This window comes from Hylobates moloch, unplaced genomic scaffold (assembly GCF_009828535.3).
Source record: "Hylobates moloch isolate HMO894 unplaced genomic scaffold, HMol_V3 SCAFFOLD_7, whole genome shotgun sequence".
Taxonomy (NCBI): Eukaryota; Metazoa; Chordata; class Mammalia; order Primates; family Hylobatidae; genus Hylobates; species Hylobates moloch.
The window spans coordinates 26,885,477-26,906,904 of record NW_026652282.1 but is presented as its reverse complement, the minus strand read 5'-3'; the positions used below and the strand labels follow the sequence as shown (position 1 = coordinate 26,906,904).

General features: G+C 44.5%; 2 protein-coding genes across 4 annotated transcripts; both read right to left on the bottom strand.

Moving 5' to 3' along the window:
• Window positions 1-1,422: 1,422 nt before the first annotated feature.
• Window positions 1,423-6,838, bottom strand: MAGEB4 (MAGE family member B4). 2 transcript variants are annotated; one of them, XM_058441712.1, is made up of 3 exons: window positions 5,618-6,838; window positions 2,253-2,357; window positions 1,423-1,479 (listed from the first exon to the last, which is right to left on the bottom strand). In XM_058441712.1, exons 1-2 carry the CDS (start codon window positions 6,491-6,493, stop codon window positions 2,340-2,342), a joined length of 894 nt encoding a protein of 297 aa, XP_058297695.1. In that variant the 5' UTR covers window positions 6,494-6,838; the 3' UTR covers window positions 1,423-1,479; window positions 2,253-2,339. The 2 variants fall into 2 exon arrangements, with proteins under 2 accessions (XP_058297695.1, XP_032612204.1); XM_032756313.2 differs by having other exon boundaries at window positions 1,455-1,479; window positions 4,824-6,838.
• Window positions 6,839-11,113: 4,275 nt separating this feature from the next.
• MAGEB3 (MAGE family member B3) lies at window positions 11,114-16,462 on the bottom strand. 2 transcript variants are annotated; one of them, XM_032756311.2, is made up of 2 exons: window positions 16,338-16,461; window positions 11,114-12,608 (listed from the first exon to the last, which is right to left on the bottom strand). In XM_032756311.2, the coding sequence occupies exon 2, from the start codon at window positions 12,545-12,547 to the stop codon at window positions 11,507-11,509; it is 1,041 nt and encodes a 346-aa protein (XP_032612202.1). In that variant the 5' UTR covers window positions 12,548-12,608; window positions 16,338-16,461; the 3' UTR covers window positions 11,114-11,506. The 2 variants fall into 2 exon arrangements, 1 of the variants encoding a protein (XP_032612202.1); XR_009214365.1 differs by lacking the exon at window positions 11,114-12,608 and adding an exon at window positions 16,029-16,139 and having other exon boundaries at window positions 16,338-16,462.
• Window positions 16,463-21,428: the final 4,966 nt, after the last annotated feature.

Below are 21,428 nucleotides of genomic sequence, written 5' to 3'. Positions count from 1 at the left end.
ATAATAATAAAATTTAAATAAAAAAGAAAATCAGGAAGGAATTCCATGTTTCTTTCACTCTTAAGGGATGAATGGTTCCCCCAGTTCTCAGGGCCTTCTTCTTGACTCCTGGAATTACCTAGGAATCGTCTAGCTGCTACCATAAGGCTGCCCCCTTTGATAAAGTTCCTCACTTCCCTGAGATGCTCTAGGAAGAAGTGAGCGAGACTTAGCATGTCACCATACCTGGATCTCCCAGGTCTCAGTGGGGATAGGGCTCTATCTGTGTTACCTCTTTCTTGGAGGGGGTCCCCTCATACTCCCTCAGTATCACCATCTTTTAGGAACTGGGCCTCCTCCCTGTACTAAACAAGGGCTTTCATGTTAAACCAAAGCCATTATGTACCTGAAACAGCCCCCTAAGGAAATGAGGGGCATCTCAACTTGAGAGTTCTAACCCTGGCTTCTAAGGAATGAACGCCAAGGTAAGACTGTGTTCCTGCCTGTTCTGGACTAAATGGTTACCTCATTCCTCATACAGAAATTGTACCTTGACACCTGTCTTGGCATATGACTCCTATCTCTCTACTGAACTGGGGCAGTGAGGCCTTAAACCAAGGCCCTCCTCTCTCTAAGACCATGAAGGCAGAAGCTGGGGAGTACTTGAGCCTGCCAGCTCTGGCCTGGGACTCCCAGGGACAGCATCAGGCGCAGTTGTCTCCCTTGTGTATTGAGTAGCCGCCATTTCCTCATTCAGTGTCTCCACCTCCACTCGGCACTCTTTCTGGGACTCCACCCATCGACTGGTCCTAAGACCATGCCCCTGTAGACAAAAGTTCTCATATTCCTTGGACCTAAGTTCACAGTCTTAGTGGGCCACATCCCACCAAGGCTGACTGGGGCCTGGGCGTGCCGACAGCAGGAGCGGGACTTTTTTTTTTTTTTTGAGACGGAATCTCGCTCTGTCACCCAGGCTGGAGTGCAGTGGCGCAATCTCGGCTCACTGTAAGCTCCGCTTCCCGGGTTCACGCCATTCTCCTGCCTCAGCCTCCTGAGTAGCTGGGACTACAGCCACCCACCGCCACGCCCGGCTAATTTTTTCTATTTTTAGTAAAGATGGGGTTTCACCGTGTTAGCCAGGATGGTCTTGATCTCCTGACCTCGTGATCCACCCGCCTCAGCCTCCCAAAGTTGTGGGATTACGGGTAGTACGGTTTAGGACTCCTCCCTCTATTGACGTAAGTCTATAAACCTTAGGCCAAAGCCCTCGTCTCCCTAAGTCGCTGAAGAGACAGTCAGGGTGCTACCCATCCGGTTACCTGAGGCCTCCCAGGACCAAATGCAGAAGCGGGACTTAGAGGGGACCTCTTTATTACGGGTGGGGGTGGTCTCTTCAATTTACACTCAGGGTGCTCACCTTGACTCCCGACCCGTCCTGAGAATTCACCCTCGGCTGACCAGACGCTGCACCCCACCCCTTCAGCGCGGTCGGGTCCTCGCCTTCAAAAAGGAAGTGAGGATGCGTCACATCCGGCAGCCCGTGGCCTCCGGGCTGACGGCAGGGGTAGGACGCTACTGGACGTCACTGTTCTAGCGTCGCTGGTCCCTACGTCCCCACTAGGGGTCCTCACCTTAGTATCTAGCAGCCTGGGACGACTCCGCCTGCTGACCCAAATCCGCCAGCTTCCAAACAATAGCCCCACCTCTCTCAGCCCCCAAGGTGGAAATCTGAGCGTGCCACACAGGCCACCCCTGCCTGGGCCTCACAGGCCTGACAGCAGCGGCAGGGCTCTGTGAAAAGTCCCTTTTTGGGGAGAGGCCTTCTCATCAGCTCTCAGAGTCCTCACCGTGACTCTGGTTTCCTCTCCAGGCGGAATTGAAGCTACTCCCTTCAGGCCCCACGCTCCCCATCCTCCCTGAGACCTTCCAGGCGGAAATGAGAGGCACCTTAGGTAGATAGCTCTGTCTGATGCCTGAAAACAGGGAATGAATTCTGTGGGGCCTCGTCTGCTGGTGGGGTCCCCTCTTAACACTTAACAGCCCTACATTGATTCTTGTTAGGGTCTCGGCCTCTTCCCTCTGTAAAACTGAGGCTGCCCCAATTAGAGGGAACCAGTCATCTCTCTGAGACTTTCCAGGCAGAAAACAGCCTGTCATCTCCGCCAAGGCTTCCTAGGGCTGACAGCAGAGGGGACTTTGTGAGGCCATGTGGGTGCTACCCTTAGTCCACATTCAGGTCCTCACCTTGACAAGTGAGCAAACCTGTAACTTACCCTTTGTTTACCTGAACCTGCTCCTCTCACATCAAGGTCCTGTTTTCTGAGAATTTCGAGTTGGACTCCTGGATGATCTTCATATGATCACAGTCCTTTTGCAACCTGCAAAAACAGATAGTAAGGAAAGGACCCCATAGAACCCCACAGTTTTGGCTGGGTCCTTCCATCAGTCTTTATTTATGCTCCTCGCCTTTACATGTATCAGAACCTGGGACTCCTCTATCTACTGAACTGAGGTCACTCTCCTGAGGGTCTGGATGAACCCTTATATTTTGGAGTGGTTTTCTCCCCACCATTCATTCATGAGGGTTCTCGTGTTGGCTTCTGTCTCTTTACCTAACTCTTCCAGAGAAATGTCACATCCCTGCAAAAATTTGACCAGTTTGCTCTTTGCAAACCTTGCGGAGAAGAGGTCCCTGTCCCAGAAGTGACGTGACGTTGGAGGGCCTAGGACAGATGTTGTGCTGTCAGGGAAAGAAAATGCTGATCTATTCCTTCACTTCACCAACCAAAGGGTAGTTCTAAAAGTTTTACTTTCTACAGAAAAGGGTGGAACCAGATGATTTTTGTAACCTTTTGATCTTTTGAAGCTATCCAATTTTGCTTCTGTCGGTGATCACATTGTCACCCACTATTATTTCTTTTTCTCTTTAATTCGCATCTGTCAATTATTTTGGTATTCTTCTTGCTCTGGTTATGTATTCCAATCCAGTGTCTAGGGTACAGAGACCTCTTCTTTCTTACCTGAGACACACTTTGGGGTTGTAGAAGAAAATGAATTAAGCAATTCACAGTAAGCTTCAGTTTGGGAGGAGTGGAACAGTGTGGGCTCTAGAGGAATTCAGACCAGCAATCTAGTTCCAGCCCTATCACTTACTAGCTGTGTGAACTTGGGCACATTACCAAACTCTATGAGCCTCAGGCTCTACATCTGTGAAATGGGCTTGATAAGACTTGTCTTGTAGGACTGGTGGAATGTGGTGAAAATGTGCAAAGCCCTGGTGTGCACTGAGACTTTAAACAATATTTGTTATTACTATGATTATTTCAACTACAGAAGAAATCATCCTCCCTGCTGATTTTCTTTAAGTCCAAGAGATAACAAAGAGTATAGAGCATTCTAAGACATGGAACAACAAATCAGCCCAAAACGCAGCTTACAAAGAAACTCTAAATAACTTTTCCATATTAAATCATATTTTGAGTGTGGAGTTGTCTTTCTCAGCTGAAAGCAACTCAAACCTTCTAGGGTTTGGTTCAAGGACCAACTCTGGCCTTTCATCCAAACCACTCTTGTTTTCATTCACTTTACCACCATCAAAAATCTAGATCTCCCTTAGAATTTGCAAAAACACATGAAAGGAAAAAAAATTCCTTTTAATGGAATGGGTTCTGGCTCCCCAGCTGATAGCAGAGTATTAGCCCAGTCGCTTATGAGTTTCCAGTCTTAAAGGAGTATCACTTTTATTTCTCAGAAACACCCTGGGGACTGCGTGCATAAAACACCTAGTTTGTCTACTGGATTCACTTCACTTGCACTGGGACAAGAGCACCAGCCACTTTCAATCTCTGCTGCAGGCAAAGATTCCCTCTGGTTTTTCCACAATCCCAAAGTAACTGTTAAAGGCAATTTTTCATTCCAGTCTCCATCTCTCAAGTGTGAGATCCACCATCTGAGTGTGTGACCCCTGCTCAGTGTGCCCCATCTAGGCACTATGCCAGGACATAAAATTACCTCCTATTGCAGTATGTTCAGTTTCCCGAAGTCTCAATTACCTTGCTTAGGGCATTTACACTAGATTCCGCTGCTGGAAACACCCCCACCTTCTTTCTTATCCCCTCTTTTCACCTGTCTTTATGTCTTAGGGAGTATCTCATCACCTTCATTATATGATAGCTTCTGTTGGATTCTAAAATTCTATGGGCAGGGATTGGGGTTTTTTTTGTTGTTTGTTTGTTTTTTGTTTTCTTAGCTTATCCGGTGCTAGCCAGGAGCCCTCCAAAGTACAGCTGCTCAATTAACATTTGGACAATTAAAGTGTAAGTGACCAGGAAGTCAAATGTATTGCTATTTAATTTCCCCCACATTCCTGAAAAAGCTAAGCCAATCCGGGTACGTATACTTCAGTTTTACAAAGAAAGACTAAAAAGAATAAAACAAAGCAAGAATTGACCACATTTTACTTTTTTTTCTCTACTTCCTGGTCCCACCAACTTTATTGCAAGGTAATTTCCTTTTTACAAATTCCATATTCCGATGCCATATTATCTTGTTCTAGATCACAGAAAAAGACTTAAAAGATTTTTAAATTGCTTTACATAATGCAAAATTTCTCACTCTCCAACCTGATATATTTTAATAAATTAGTGTTTCATGCCATTCATAAACTTAGATTCTGAAACTAAATAAATCTACAATTTAAAAAAAGGACACTGAAAAACAGGAAAAAGAAAAGATAAATCATTTTACATACAAATATGTTATATACGGTGTTCCCACCAACTCCCCTTTGGCCCTCCATTAATTAGAAGGTTAAGTGTTTTCTTAATCAAAAGTAAAGAATATACCTCAGACTTCACAAGGAGTGGGAGACACTGCTGGACACCACACTGAAACATGCCAGGCCCAGTTGCAACACTGTCTCTGGCTCTCTCTCCCTCATCTCTCAAAGTCTTCTCTTAATGGAGGGAAGACAATGGGGACACTGTCATTGACCTTGGCCCAGGCCTCCACGTTCTTGAATAATCTAAGCACACCAGGTATGTAACTTTTAAATTTATGAACAAAAAAGACTGAACTGAGTAAGATGAACCACAAATAAAGCAACTTTTACTTTTATTCTCTTTCTATCTTCAGAGTCTACCTATTTTACTGTGGAGTTATTTTAAATGTCTAAGGAAAACCTTACTCCCATGCCATGTTATTTTGCTCTGTATCACAAAAATTATTTCAGGATTTTCTATTTGTATTTCAAAAACAAAATTCTTATCACTAAACCAACCTGATAAACAGCAATAAATGTGTGATGCAAGCTATTTCTAAATTTATATTCTGAATCTAAATAAACTTTCTATTTTAAGAAACATCATCACTGGAAAATACAACAAAGAGATAAATCAACGAGTTATTCATGCATCACAGGAACAGAGAAAGCAGCAGGTCTTTCAACCACAAAGTGAACAATTTGCCTTAGATCTCACATGGGGTGGGAAGAGCTGCTGGATGTGGCCCTGGAATACGCGCTAGTCATGGCTGTAGTGCCACGCCTGGCTGCAACTCTGGGCCGGGCTCCGGCTCTCTCTTCATCTCTCAAAGCCTCTTCATAAAGGAGTGGGAAGTTATTGGGAGTGGTGTCATTCACCTTAGCCAAAAACTCCAGGACTTTCATCTTGCTGGTTTCTGCATAAGCTCTTGGACCCCACAGGAATCGATAGCGTGGGGGATCACTGTTGGGCACCTGCTGGTATTCCAGATATTTTTCCTGCACCAGATCTTGGGTCATGAGCTTTCGGGGTTCCCCAAAGATAAGGTGCCTCTTTCCATCATAGATCCCCAACGTATTCAGGAATTCCCAGATTTCCTCTTCACGGGCACAGTTGCCATTTAAGAAGATCACACTCAGTAGAGGCATCAGAAGCCCGTTCCTCGGAAGGGTCCAGGCACTGCTCTGGTTTCCATCGTTGGTGGGGCCTAGCATGCTGACGAGGATGTAGGAGTGAGTGGTGGGGTTGACCTCCTTCAACGCAAGGCCAAAGACCAGCTCCGTGCGCTGAGAGACTTTCCTGAAGATCTCAGGGAAGTGCTCCTTGTACTTTTTGCTGATGATCTTCAGCATTTCTGCCTTTGTAGTGGGCTCTTTCATTTTATACTTGTACAGCAGGAACTGCACTAACATCTTCATCCTCCTGGTTAGAGGATCTTTGAGTGATCTCTCAGTGGATGTTGAGGCCTGGGAGGAACTTGCATTTTCCTCATCTTGGCTCTCGTTGCCTTCATCAGATCCAGTGCATGACATAGCTGCAGCAGCAGGGGTGGTGGGTGGCTCTCTCTGAGGCTTCTGGGGAATGCCAAAAGCAAGGGAGCTGGAGGGAGTATCCCCCAAAACAGATGACGAAGAGGAAGGAGACTCTTCTTTCTCTGCTGCAGTAGCCTGACCAACCTTGAGATCCTGAGTCTGAGCACGGGTCCGCTGGCGTTTCTCACGGGCACGGAGCTTACTCTTCTGACCCCGAGGCATGATGGCTGTGGTTAGGCACAGCAGGCAGGAATGTAGGCAGAAGGGCAGGTGATGTGGTTCCCGGAGAAGAACAAATGAAATCCTGAGAACACCTTCAGCAGGCAGATACTACCTTGGCTTTTCAGAAGCCGCCTCTGCAGGATTCCTTGAGAACACTGCTCTAAGTTTTCACTGGGCTATTGTTCTTAGTCATTCTGTCCCCTGAGAAGCCAGCTGAGGAAGTTACAATGTGCCTTAGGCTGCAGCTTGCCAACCCTGCCTGGGGCTGACTGGGTGACAACAAGGCTCGCAGTGGGGCTTTCTGTGTTCTGGCTTGGAGAGGATCCACTCTGATTACCTTTAGAATTATCATGTCAGCTCTTGGCAGGGCCTGAGCCTCCCTCTACTGGTGTTGTGAAACTGACTCTTTAGTTTTCTGGGACCCAGATGAGGGACGTCTAGGGGCCCCTCAACACACCACCCCTGCCTAGAAGCATTTAGTGCTCTCTCTGTCCTGGGCTCTTTAGGTCCCGAGTTTGCACTCAGGATCCTCATCTGGATTCCATGCAGGGTTGTGGAGTGTCTCTTCTGCTGACTGATAACTGCAACTTCAGACCAAGAATTTCATCTTTTCTGGTTCTGATATAAAATGTGATGGGCATCTATGAAAGAAAATAATTGATAATCTGGACTTCGCTAAATTAAAACTTCTGCTCTGCTAAAGATACCACAAAGAGAATAAGATAACTCCCAGGTTGGGAAAAAATTATTTTCAAAAGACATATCTGATAAGGGACTGTTAACCAAAACATACAAAAATGTCTTAAAACTGAACAATAAGAACTGACCAACCCTATTAAAAATAGACAAAAGATCTAAACAGGCACCTCAACAAATAATATATATGGAAGGCAAATACGTACATGAAATGATGGTCAACATCACATATCATTAGAGACTTGTAAATTAAAACAATAATGTGATACCACTACATACCTATAAGAATGGTCAAAATCAAAAACACTGATAACCTCAAATACTGATGAGGATGTGGAGCAACAGGAGCGCACTGTCATTGCTGGTGGGCATGCAAAATGATACAGCCACTTTGGAAGACAGTTTGTAAGTTTCCTACAAAGCTATGCATACTCTTATCATATGATCTAGGAAGTGCGCTCCTTGTTATTCAGCCAAATGAGTTGAAAACGGTATGTCCACAAAAAAAAAAAAAAAAAAAATCTGCACACAAACGTTTATAGTAGCTTTATTCATAATTGCCCAAACTGGGAAGCAACCAATATGTCCTTCAGAAGGAGAGTGGATAAATTAACAGAATAAAATATTATTCAGCACTAAAAGGGAATGAACTATCAAGCCGCAAAGAGACGTGGATGAAACTTAGATACATATTACAAAGTGAAAGAAGCCAATCTGGAGAGTCTACACATTGCATAATTCCATCTATATGACATTCTGGAAAAGGCAAAAGTATGGAAACAGTAAAAAGTTCAGTGGTTTCCAAGGGTTGGGGAGAGTGAGAGATAAATAGATCAGGCACAGAGAACTTTTAAGGCAGTAAAACAATTCTGGATGATTCTATGGTGGTAAACATATGTCATTATACATTTTTAAATATTAAAACCACAGAATGTGCAGCATCAGGAATGAATCCTAAACTACGGACATTGGGTGATAATGATGTGTCCACGTATTCTCAATTGTAACAAATGTTTCACCCTGGCTTGGGAGGTTGATATGAAGGAGGCTGTGTCTGTGGGAGGACAGGATGCCTATGAGACTCTGTGCTTTCTGCTCAGTTTTGCTGTGAACGTAAAACTATTCTACAAAAGAAGGTCAATTATTAAAAAAATAAAAAAGTGATGGTGAGTCCTCAGCCTTACATGTTGCTCTGGCAATTTAAGAGTTATGCAGGGGGTGGACTCTCTTGTCCTCTCTATTCAGAGGTGAGCAGTCCCCTCAGTTCTCATTCGGTTTCCTTGATTTGGCTCCTAGCAGGTCCTGGGGCTCCCCTCTTTTTTGACCTGAAGACCTCTCCGTTTAAAAGGCCTGCACATCCCTGAGATCTGATAGGAGGAAGAGGGTGGCCTTATCTGGCCACAACTGACCATAGTCTCCCAAGAGTGGCAGCTGTGGTAGACAGGTTGTGGTCTTATGGTGGATTGTCCTACTCAGGTCCTAACTCAGGATCCTAAATCTCACTCACAGGAAGGCTTAATATTCCTCCCTTTGCTGAGCTGGGATTGCCCACCTCAGAACAAGACCTTCACTTCTCTGTTACTACTGAGGATATGAGGGTGCCTCTGTCTGACATTCATGCCTAAATCTCTCAGAAATGACAATAGGGAGGATTCTGTGGGATCCCCACTGATAGGGGTTTGGTGGTTCCTGAACTCTTCAGGGTACTCACTTTACTCCTGGCACACATTAGGTATCCTTCCTCTATGGACCTGAGTCAGCCAGGACTTCCTCTATGGACCTGAGTCAGATCACGGTCTTTACCTTCTTAAGACCTCTGGAGTAGAAATCAGGTTCAACCACATCCTGTCAAGTCTATCTGGGTGAGTGCTTCCCTCATTCTTCATTCAGGGTCCTCAACTTGGTATGTGTCAGAGAATGGGACTCCTCTCTCTACTGACCTGAGATGCAGGAACTCACAAGTCCCTGAGAACCTTGAAGAATAAGTGAGGAGATGCTCAGGCTAAGAACTCTGTCTGGCATGTTGTTCTGCTCAGTCCTCCTATATGAAGGTCTTTATCTTGGCTCTTGTCCCTTAATTAATGACTTCCTGGGAAATGCCACATCCCTAAAAATTCTTGATCAGTTTCCTACAATAAATCTTGCAGACAATGCATCCCTGTCCCAGGAGTGATGTAAGATAGGGAAGCTGTAACACAAAGCAGAAGCCCGAGGATAGAAGTCATACTGTCAGAGAAAAAAAAAAAAAATTAATCTATTTCTTCTCTTTACCACCCTCTTCTGTATTTCTCTTGGAAAAGATTTAACTTCCTATAAAAAGGGGGACAGTCCAGAATTTTAGAATGTGACCCCATGATCTTTTGAGTTTATCTGACTTTGCGTATGTAATCTTATTGTCACCAAATATTATCTTTCTCTCCTTAATTCACACCTCTCGACCATTTTGGTAATTTCCTTGCTCTGGTTCTGTATTTCAGTCCAGCAGATTGGGTACAGAATCTTTTCATCACTTGATATATGTTTGGGAGTAGTGAGAAGAAAAGCGAATAAGGGGACACAGTCAGTCTCAGGTTGAGAGGCATGGAACAGAGTGTGCTTTACACTAATTCAGACTGGGGGTCTTGTCCCAGTCCTGTCACTTACCAGCCGTGTGAAATTGGACACATTAATAGACCGTGGGCTTCAGGCTTTTTATCTGTGAAGTGGGTTTGATAAGCTCTGTTTTGTAGGACTGGTAAAATGTATACAATGTATGTAAAGTGCTTGAGATGTATTGAGACATATAATAGTGCCAGTTCTTATGATTAATTTGTACCCTGACATTGCAATCTACTACACTAGGACTTATTTTTCAATGCAGGAGATGTCAGAGATTATACCATATTCTAGGACAAAGAAAGCCCTATCAGATAAAGTGCTACCTAGAAAGGAAAAGTAAATAATATTTCCTTATTACTTGATAGATCATTCAATATTAGTATGAGGTCGACTTCCTCCTGCAACACAGATTCTAAAATGAGTTTCAAGGACCAAAAACTTCCCTCTCTCTCAGCTATCCTTCCATCTAAACCACTTTTATTTTGATTCATTTAACCACCTCTCAAAATCTAGACCTTGCCTAGAGTTTGCCAAATCACACATGAGGTAACCTAATTGAATGCGCTTTTAATGGAACAGGCTCTGGATCCCCCAGCCCAGGGCAAAGAGTGCCAGCACAGTGGCTTCTGGGCCTCCCACCTCCCTTGAGGGTATTACCCTTATTTCTCAGAAACTGGCTGGAGATGATGTGCACAAAACACCTAGTGTGTGCTGTGTTTATTTGTACTGGGACAAGAGCACAGGACACATTCCTACCCCAGATTCTCCCTGATTTATCCATGATCCCAAAGTAACTGTTAAGAACTGTTTCCTATTCCAAGCTTTGTCTCGCACCTCTGCGAGGCAACTTCTAAGAGCCTGGCCCCTGCTCACCTTTCCCACAGCCTCATCCAGCCCACCATGGAGCCTCACTTAGATTAACTCCCACTGAGGGACCTGCACTTTCCTTAGGCCCAACACCACCTTGATTAGATAATTCATACTTGACTGTTCTCATGTGGAACCACCTCCCTCCCTTCTTATCATGTATCCTTTTGGTTTTAGAGTGTATATCACCATTTTCCTTAGATGATAGCTGCTTCTCGACCTTATAATTTTAAGGTCGGTTGCTTGGTCATCTTTTTCTTAACCCTCCCAGTATTAGCATGGATCCTTCCAAGAGCAGATGCTCAATTAACACTTAGAGAATGAGTGTGTCAGCATGAGGTCTAATTTATTATGATTTAACTCTACATTCTTAAGTAAGCCAGACATATATGGTTATTTATCTTTTATTTTCTTAAAACACAGAGTAAAAGCATTTAGGAAACCAAATATTGACCATCTTACACTCTTTCTCTATTTCTTAGTGCCATACATTTTACTGCTGACTTTTTTTTTAACATTTTCAAGGAAATGCTTATTCTAATTCCAAGTTATCTTGCACCAGATCACTAAATAAGATAGAACTTTTCTCAATCTGTTTTACAAAACAGCAAAATTTTTACTCTTAAACAACAAATATGACCAATATCAATCCTAAACTTAGATTACAATGTTAAATAAAAGGAACATTTGAAAAATATGCCCCCAAATACAGATAAATCTTCAAATTATCCATTTAGAACAGAAACAAAAGGTATTATACAGTGTGTTCCCTCCAGTAACACCCAGTCCTTCACTCCTTGGAACAGTGACTGCCCTCTTTAACCACAAAATGCAAAATTTGCTTCAACTTCACTAGGCGTGGGAAGAGCTGCTAGCCTTGGCCTTGGAACACTTTCTGCCTATGGCACTACTGCCATCATTGAGCATAGCTGCAGCTTGGACTCTTTCTTCCTCATCTCTCAAAGCCTCTTCATACCAGAACTGGAACGCGCTAGGGACAGTTTGATTGACCTTGGCCCAAAACTCCAGTACCTTCATCTTGCTGGTTTCAGCATGGGCTCTTGGACCCCACAGGAATTCATAGCGTGCAGGATTACTGTTGGGCACTTGTCGGTACTCCAGGTATTTAAGCTTCACCAAATCTTGGGTGATGAGCTTTCTGGGCTCCCCAAATATGAAGTGTTTCTTCCCATCATATATTCTCATCTTGTTCAGGAATTCCCAGATCTTCTCCTCAGTGGCACAGTTGCCCTTCATGAAGATCATGCCTAGAAGATTCAGCAGGAGACCTGTCTTGGGAAACCCCCTGCCACGAGTCACCGTCCCATTGTTGGGGAGATCCATTTTGCTGACAAGGACATAGGAGTCCTTGGTAGAATCAACTTTCTTTAAATCAACACCAAATACCACCTCCATGTTGAAAGAAGCTTTTTTAAGGATCTCAGGGAAGCGATTCTCATAGCTTTTTTGGACAATTTTTAGCATATCTGCTTTCATAATGGGCTTTTTCATTTTGTACATTTCCATCAGGAACTGCACCAACATATTTGCCTTCATGGTTAGAGGGTCTGTGCGAGACCTCACAGTGGAGGATAGACCCTGAGAGAAGCTTTGCTTTTTCTCAATTTTGCTGTTGGCTCCCTTGCATGACTTTTTGTAAGAAACATCTACAGATGTAGTGGTGGATAGTGCTCTCTGAGGCTTCTTGAGAGCACTACCTGACCTACCAGTAGACTTTTTCTGGATAGTAGCCCCCAAAACAAGAGGGGATGAAAAGGATACTTTTTTCTTGTTAGTTGCAGTGATCTGAGCACCCTGGTGATCCTGGGTCTGACCCCGGGTCTGCTGGCATTTCTCACGTGCACGGAGCGTACTCTTCCGACCCCGAGGCATGATGGCTGTAGTCAGGAACAGCAGGCAGGAGTGTCAGCAGAAAGGCAGGTGATACAGGCACCTGGAGGAGAGAGAGAAAGAGAGGGTATGAGCGCCTTCAGCGGAGAGGTACAACTTTGGATTTAAAAGAAGGCCGCCTCTGCAGTTTTCTGTGAGAGCACTGCTCTAGAAACCCAGAGGGCTTCTGTTCTGATCAGTTTGTCCTCTGAGAACCCTGTGAAAGTAATTAGAGTGTGCCTTAGGTCACAGCCTGCCAGCCCTGTTCTGTGTATACTGGGACTGAGAGCAGCCGTGGCATGTCTAGTCCTTGTGGATCTCCTTTTACTCTGGGGTAGGAGGTTTCTCTCAGTTCACATTCAGGACCATCATAAAAACTGTCAGGGCTGGGTCTCCTCCCCTGTGCTGCACTAAATTTGACACCTCCAGCAAATGTCCTCATCTCCTTGGGACCACCTAAGAGGAGGTGAAGGAATGTCTCAGCCTCACCACCCCTGACAGGAGGAACTAGGTGCTAACAGCATTGTGGAGTCCTACTCTTTCCTGGGCTTAATGGGGTCCTGACACCTCATTCATAGTCCTCATCTTGTCTCTAGATAGGACCTAGGACAGCTGCCTCTGCTGAGCTGATGCCCCTCACTTTAGATAAAGGCTCTCAGCAACCTAATGCCATTAAAAGAAGGTGAGTTCGGCCGGGCGCGGTGGCTCACGCTTGTAATCCCAGCACTTTAGGAGGCCGAGGCGGGCAGATCACGAGGTCAGGAGATCGAGACCACGGTGAAACCCCGTCTCTACTAAAAATACAAAAAAAATTAGCCGGGCGTGGTGGCGGGCGCCTGTAGTCCCAGCTACTCGGAGAGGCTGAAGCAGGAGAATGGCATGAACCCGGGAGGCGGAGCTTGCAGTGAGCCGAGATTGCACCACTGCACTCCAGCCTGGGCGACAGAGCGAGACTCCATCTCAAAAAAAAAAAAAAAAAAAAAGAAGGTGAGTTCACATACACCTGGACCTCCATGCCCAGCCTGGTCAGTGCTGCAAGTGGGGAGTGAGGGGCTCTTTGTTGTCTCTTCTTTATGTGGGAGGAGTTGTATCACTAGTCTTCATTCAGGGTCCTCACTCTGACCCCTGTAAGGCTCTGGGTCTCCTCACTCTTCCCTCTGCAGAACTGGGACATGTAATTAGTTCAACCTTTCTGGCACTCTGTAGGCAGTAAGGGGGGCTGATGTTATTCCAAGGCTTCCCGGAGCTAAGAGAAGAGGAATAATTTGTGGGACTCTACTTTTTAGAGAGAGTGTTCCCTTTAGTTTTCTCTCAGGTCTCTGACCTTGACTCCTAGTAGGATGTGGGACACTTCCCTCCATTAACCTAAGTCCTCCAGCCTCAGAACAAGGCCCTAGACAGGGAAGTCAGGGACCCCTCACCTATGAATACCTTTGCCTGGAGCTTGCAAAATGAGTGCAAGGACATTGTTTGTGTTGACACCTCTATTGCAGAGAGATTCCTTCATTAGCACTCAGGGCCCTCACCTTGACTCCAGTTAGGACCCAAGTGTCTCTTCCACCTGCTGAACTGGGGCTACTTTCTTAGACCAACGCCCTTCCCTCCCTGAGCCTTTCCAGGTAGCTATCTGTCAGACAGCTTTCAAGGTATTCCCAGGGAAGACTTTGGGGCAGGATTTACTGTGGCCCTCTTTGTTATAGGTTGGGGGATGGTGGTCCCTTTCATTCACATTCAGGGTCCTGATCTTGACTCCAGACAGTCCAAGGAATTCACCCTCTGCCGAAGGGATGCCGTGCCCCTCACCTCCAGATCCTCCCCTTCATTCAAAGCACTTCCAAGGAAGTGAGGAAGAGCCTTACCTGTTCACAGCTTCCTGGGGTCTGATGGCTGACAACAGGGGTGGAAGTCTATGAGACTTCACTGTTTTGGAGTCGCCGGTCCCTAGATTCTCATTCAGGGTCTTCACCTTGGTATCTTATCACAGCCTGAAATTTCTCCCTCTACTGACCTGAGTTCGCCAACCTCCAAATAAAACCCTCATCTCCCTGAACACTTCCCTCCCTGGACGGGGAAGTCAGGGCCTCCGCTTATGACTACACTTGTCTGGAGCCTTCTAAACTGGCTAGCAGCAGTGAGACCTTGTCTGAAAAAAAAAATAAAAAAAATTAAAAAGACAAGGACCACTGGTGCTAACCAGGGGGATGCTAACCAGTAGGGCTGCTGCTGCTTTCTGTTGACGCCCCTACTGGGAAGAGATTCCGTCCTTTAGCACTCGGAGACTTCAACTTGGCTACAGTTAGGGTCCAGGTCCCCTCCAGCTGAATAACTGGGGCTGCTCCCTTAGTGAAAGACCCTCCCTCTGGGAGCCTTTCGAGACAGACCTCCCAGGGTCAACCACAAGGGTGAGACGTTGTGGGTCCCCTTTTGTAATGGGCAGGGAGTTGTCCCTTCAGTCCCCGCTGAGGGTTCTTACCTTTACTCTGGATCAGTTCTAAGAATTCACGCTAGGCTGCGGACCTGACTGAAGCTATTGCACCTGTCAGGCCAACGGCCTCACTTTCAAAGCGGAAGTGAGGGTGAGCCACGTCCTGCTCGGGGTCCCCGAGGGCTGACAGCAGGGGGTGAGACGCTGGGACCCCACTGCTCTGGAGTCAGTGGTCCCTAGGTCCTTATTCAGGGTTCTCACCTTGATACTAAGTGGAGCAGAGTAACACCTCTACTGAGCGAAGTCCGCCAACCTCCAAAATCCTCCCCTCCCATAGTCCCTAGAGGGGAAGTCTAGGCATGTTATCGGACCATGTCCTGGGGCTTCAAAGACCTGAAACAGGGTTAGGGCTTTTGGTAGGCCCCTCTTTTGGAGAGAGGTTCCCTGGTTAGCACCAGTGGGCCTCATATTTCTTTCTTTCTTCTTTTTTTTTTTTTTTTTTTTTGTGATAGGGGCTCTCTCCGTCTTCCAGGCTGGAGTGCAGCCGCGCAATCTTGGCTTAACACAACCTCCACCTCCCAGTCCTCGAACTCCTGTGCTTAAGCGATGAGGCTGGCTTCATCCTCCCAAAATGTTGGGATTACAAGCGTGAGCCAGAGCCCTGCCTTAAAATTAAAAAAAAGAAAAAAAAATTTATATTTATTTATTTATTTGTTTTGAGATAGAGTCTCGCTGTCACCCAGGTGGGAGTGCAGTGGCGCCATCTTGGCTCACTGCAACCTCTGCCTCCCGGGTTCAAGCAATTCTCCCGCCTCTGCCTCCCGAATAGCTGGGACTACAGGTGCGCCCCACCACGCCCTGCTAATTTGAGACAGTGTCTCCCTCTGTCCCCCAGGCTGGAGCGCAGTGGTGTGACCTTGGCTCACTGCAGCCTTGACCCCTAGGGCTTAAGCAATCCTCCTACCTCAGTCTCCTGGGTAGCTGGGACTACAGGGGTGCTCCACTGCTGCTCGGCCAATTTTTTTTTTTTTTTTTTTAGAGACAGGTTTTCGCCATGCTGCCCCGGCTGGTTTCGAACTCCTGGGCTCAAACAGTTCACTCGCCTCGGCCTCCCAGTGTGCTGGGATTACAGGCCTGAGACACCGCACCGGCTTGGTCTTCATCTTGACTCTAGTTAGGGCCAAGAAACCTCTGAAGAACTGAGGCTGCCCCGTTAGACAAAGCCTTCCCCTCCCTGAGACCCTCCAGGCTGAAATGAGGGGCAAGCCAGTTTTATAGCTCTGCCTAGGGCTTTCCAGGGTTAAAAACATGGATTGGGCTCCGAGAAGTCCCCTTGTTTGTGGGTTTAGTTTTCCCTTTTTTACTCACTCGAGAACCTCACTTCGCTATTGGCCAGTCCTGGGACTCCACCTTCCATGCCATGAATCCTGCTCAGATCAAGGTCCTCCGAGATCTAGGCTGAAGTTTTGATGAGCCACATTAGGCCAGGGATGTTTGGGTCCTGTGCGGACAGACAGCAGAGTTGGGTTTCTTTTCTATGGGACATCACTGTTCTGGCTCCTCCTGTTCTTCATTCAAGGTCCTCCCTGATATCTGCCAGACCCTGGATCCTCCCTCTAGTTAACTGAGGTCACCTTAGGTCAAAACTCTCACTTCACTGAGAACTCTGAAGGGTAAAAGAGAGGATGCTCAGTCTGACTGCACTGCCTGGGGCATTCTAGGCTGAGAACAGGTTTGGGTAGATCGCCCCGTTATCTTTTGGTGTGGTTGTCTTTCCAGTATTTATTTATGGGTGTCCTCCTTATTTTCTCTTGCCTCTCTGAATAAAGGCTTCCTGGGAAATGCCACATCCCTGCAAACTCTTGGGCAGTGTTCCTACTGCAAACGTTGCAAGTCTGTGCCCCAGGGCTAATGTGGGGTAAAGAAATTATAACACAAAGCAGGGAGTCCAGGGTAGGTGGTGGGTTGTGAGAGAAAAATGACGCTGATTTACTCTTTTCAATAGCCAGCATTAGCCTCTTATGTGACTTCTGTTTTAATTGATTTACTTCTTAAGGGGAAGGAGCTGTTCAGGATGATTGTGTGGTCCCGGATTTTGAGGTTATCTGACTGTGCATATGTAGATGATCATATTGTCACTGAATAATATCTCTTTCTCCTCTTTATTGATAGCTTTCCTTTATTTTTATATTCTTTATTGCTTTGGCTATGTATTCCAATCCAATTCTTTGGGCACAGAATCCTTCTTTTTAACCCCTGAGATATATTTGGGAGTATTGAGAAGAAAAGTGAATTAAAGAGCACAAAGTCTGCTCCAGGCAGAGAGGAATAGAATGAAGAGTGTGGGCTCTAGAAGAATTCAGAACAGGAGTCTAGTCCCAGCCCTGTCACTTACTCACCCCGTGAACTTGAGCATATTACCAAACTCCAAAGAAATTACAATCAAACAAAATGCTGCTTAGCAAGGAAAATTATATAATTTATAAAGTGTTTGTGGAAGAGCCTTCCCCAATTGGATACAACTCAAGTCTCAAAATTTTTGTCAATGGCCAATATTTTTTTCTAACTCCTAGGCACCCTTCTATGTTAACCACCTGTTTTGATTTTTATTATTTATTTATTTATTTTTTGAGATGGAGTCTCACTCTGTCACCCAGGCTGGAGTGCAGAGGCGCTATCTCGGCTCATTGCAACCTCTGCCGCAGGGCTCAAGTGATTCTCCTGCCTCAGCCTCCCTAGTAGCTGGGATTACAGGTGTCCACCACCACTTCCAGCTAATTTTTGTATTTTTGGTAGAGACGGGGTTTCACCATGTTGGCCAGACTGGTCTTGAACTCCTGATCTCAAGAGATCCACCTGCCTCGCCTCCCAAAGTGCTGGGATTACAGGCATGAGCCACCATGCCTGGCTGCACCCCTGTTGAATGTCCTTTTAATAGAGCGGGTTCTTGATTCTCCAACCCAGGACAAACAGTGCCAGAACCGTGGCTTCTGGGCATCTTACCTCCCCTGAAGCTGTCATCTCCCTTATTTCTCAGAAACTCAATAGAGATGATGTACATAGAACACCTAGGTTGTGCACTGTATTAGACTGTGCTAGGATAGGGACATAGAACACTTTTCACTTCTGTCCTAGGTAGGGGTTCTGTCTGGTTTTCCCACAACAGGAAAGTAAACGTTAGGGACAGTTTCCCATTCCAGGCTTAGTCTGTCAACACTGAAATTCACCAACTGTATAAAGCACCTAGTTTGTGCACTGTGACTATGTTCTCCTGCACTGGGACAAGAGCACAGGGCACATTCCATTCCTGCCCCAGGTGCAGATTCTCTCTGGTTTATCCGTGAGCACAAAATAATTGTTAAGAACTACTTCCCATTCCAGGCTTTGTCTCACACCTCTGAGAGGCACCATCTGAGGGCCTGGCCCCTCCCACAGCCTCATCCAGTCCACCACGTAGTTTCCCTTAAAATTACCTCCCAATGGGGGACTTGAGGTTTCCTAACACTCCAAACTGCCTTGCCTCAGGGCATTTACACTTGATTGCTCTCATCTCAAACCTCCTCTTTTTCTCATTCCTCCTTTGTACTTGTTATTTAAGTCTTAGAGAGCACCTCATCATCTCTTTTTTTTTTAATGACAGCTGCTCCCAGACTCTAAAATTAAATGGGCAAGAAATTGATTTGTTTTGGGGAAAACATTCCCACTACTAACATGAAGACTTCCAAAGAGCTGATGCTCAATTCATGATTAAGGAATAAACAAGAGAGTGAGTATGAAGTCCAGTAAATCAGGATTTAATCTCTCCTACATTCTTTAATAACCTAAGCAAATCCAGATATGTAACTCTTAATTTTATAAGAAGAAAGACTAAAAGGAATTAGGCAAACCAAGAATAGACAAACTTTTTAAAAAAAATTTTTTGATCTCAACAATTTTTAATACAGTGTTCAATCACATTTCCAAGATAATCACTACTCAAGAAAAATCACTATTTGTATGACGTTTCTCCAAAGAAGACATAAAAATGTCCAATAGCTATACAAAGATGTGCTCAACATCACTAACCATCAGGGAAATGCAAATCAAAACCACAGTGACATATCACCTCACACAAGTTAGGAAGGCTATTATAAAAAAATAAAACAAAAACAACCAAACAAAAACCCAGTAGAGATGAGTGTTGGCAAGAGTGTAGAGAAAATGGAACCCTTCTACACTATTGGTGGGAATGCAAATTGGTACAGCCATTGTGGAATACAGTATGAGCTTTCTCAAAAAATTAAAAATGGACTACCATATGACCCAGCAATCCCTCGTCTGGGCATAAGGAAATGAAATCATCACCTCCTATAGATATTTGTGCCCCCATGTTCACTGCAGTATTATTCTCAATGACCAAGATGTGGCAACAACAAAAGTGTTTATCAATGGATGAATGGATGAAGGAATTGTGGTATATATGTACAATGAAACAGAAAACCAAATACTGCATGTTCTTTGTGGGAATTAAACATTGGACACAAAGAAGGGAACAACAGACACTGGGGCCTACTTAAGGGTGGAAGGTGTGAGGAGGGTGAGGATGGAAAAACTGCCTGTTGTGTACTATGCTTATTACCTGGGTGATGAAATAATCTGTACACCAGACCCCCATGACATGCAATTGCCTATATAACAACCTGCACATGTACTGCTGAAACTAAGATAAAATTTTTAAAAATGTTATTTAGCCTTGAAAAAGAAAGAGATTCTGCCATTGCAACAACACAGATGAACTTGGGGGACGTTATGCTGAATGAAATAAACCAGACACAGAAAGAAAAATGCTGCATGCTATTAATATCTCTTATATGTAGAATCTAAAAAGAAAAAAAGTTAAATACATAGAAAAAGAGAACAAAACAGTAGTTACCAGAGGCAGGGTGGGGAGGGGATGCAGAGATGCATGGCAAACAGTACAAAGTTGCAGTTTTGTAAGACAAATCTAGAGATCTAAAGTACAGTATGAGGACTACAGTTAATAATATTGTATTGCATACTGCAAATTTTCTAAAAGTAGATTTTAGCTGCTCTTACCACAAAACAAGGTAACTATGTGATATAATGGATATATTAAATTGCTTACCTGTAGTAAGCATTTCATCATGTACTGTAATGCATTGCTTAACGATGAGGATACTTTCTGAGAAATGCGTTGTTAGGCAATTTCATTGTTGTGCAAATATAATAGAGTATACTTACATAAACCTAGGTGGTATAGCCTACTACACACATAGGCTATTTGGTATAGCCTATTGCTCCTAGGCCACAAACCTGTGCAGCATGTGACTGCACTGAAAACTATAGGCAAATGTAACATGGTGCTAAGTATTTGTGTACCTAAACATAGAAAAGGTACAGTAAAAAATATGGTATAAAAGATTGTTAAAAATCATACACCTGTATGGAGTATTTACCATTAATGTAGCTTGCAGTACTGGAAGTTCCTTTGGGTGAGCCAGTGATTGAATAGTGAGTGAATATGAGGGCCTGGGACATTACTGTACACTGCTATAGACTTTATATAAACATTGTACAGTTAGGCTACACTAAATTCTCAAAAGTAGTTTTCTTTCTTTAACGATAAATTAACCTTAACTTACTCTAACTTTTTTTGCTTTATAAACTTCTTAATTTTTTTTAGCTTTTTGACTCTTTTGTAGTAACACTTAGCTTAGAACATAAGCACATTGTACAGCTGTACAAAAATATTTTCTTTCTTTATATTCTTATTTTATAAGCTTTTCTCTATTTTTACTTTTTAAATTTTTAAACGTTTTCGTTAAAAATGAAGACAAAAGCACCCACATTAGCCTAGGCCTACACAAGGTCAGGATCATCAATATCACTGTCTTCCACCTCCACATCTTGTCCCACTGGAAGGTCTTCAGGGACAATAATACGCATGGAGCTGTCATCTCTTATGATGACACCACCTTCTTCTGGAATACAACCTGAAGGACCTGCCTGAGACTGTTTTTACAGTTAGCATTTTTTTTTTTTATTAGTAGAAGGAGTGCACTCTAAAATAATAATAAAAGTACCACCTGTAATCCCAGCACTTTGGGAGGCTGAGGCGCATGGATCACTTGAGGTCAGGAGTTCAAGACCAGCTTGGCCAACATGGTGAAATGTCATCTCTACTAAAAGTCCAAAAATTATCTGGGCATGGTGGCAGGCCCCTGTAATCCCAGCTACTCAGGTGGCTGAGGTAGGAGAATTGCTTGAATCCAGGAGGCAGAGGTTGCAATGAGCTGAGATTGCACCACTGCACTCCAGCCTGGACAACAGAGCAAGACTCTGTCTCAATTATGACTACTTTTAATATTACTACTTATTAATTAATATTAATATTTTAATGGTACTACCTATTAATATTACTACTTATTTAATATTACTAGACTATTATTACTACTACTA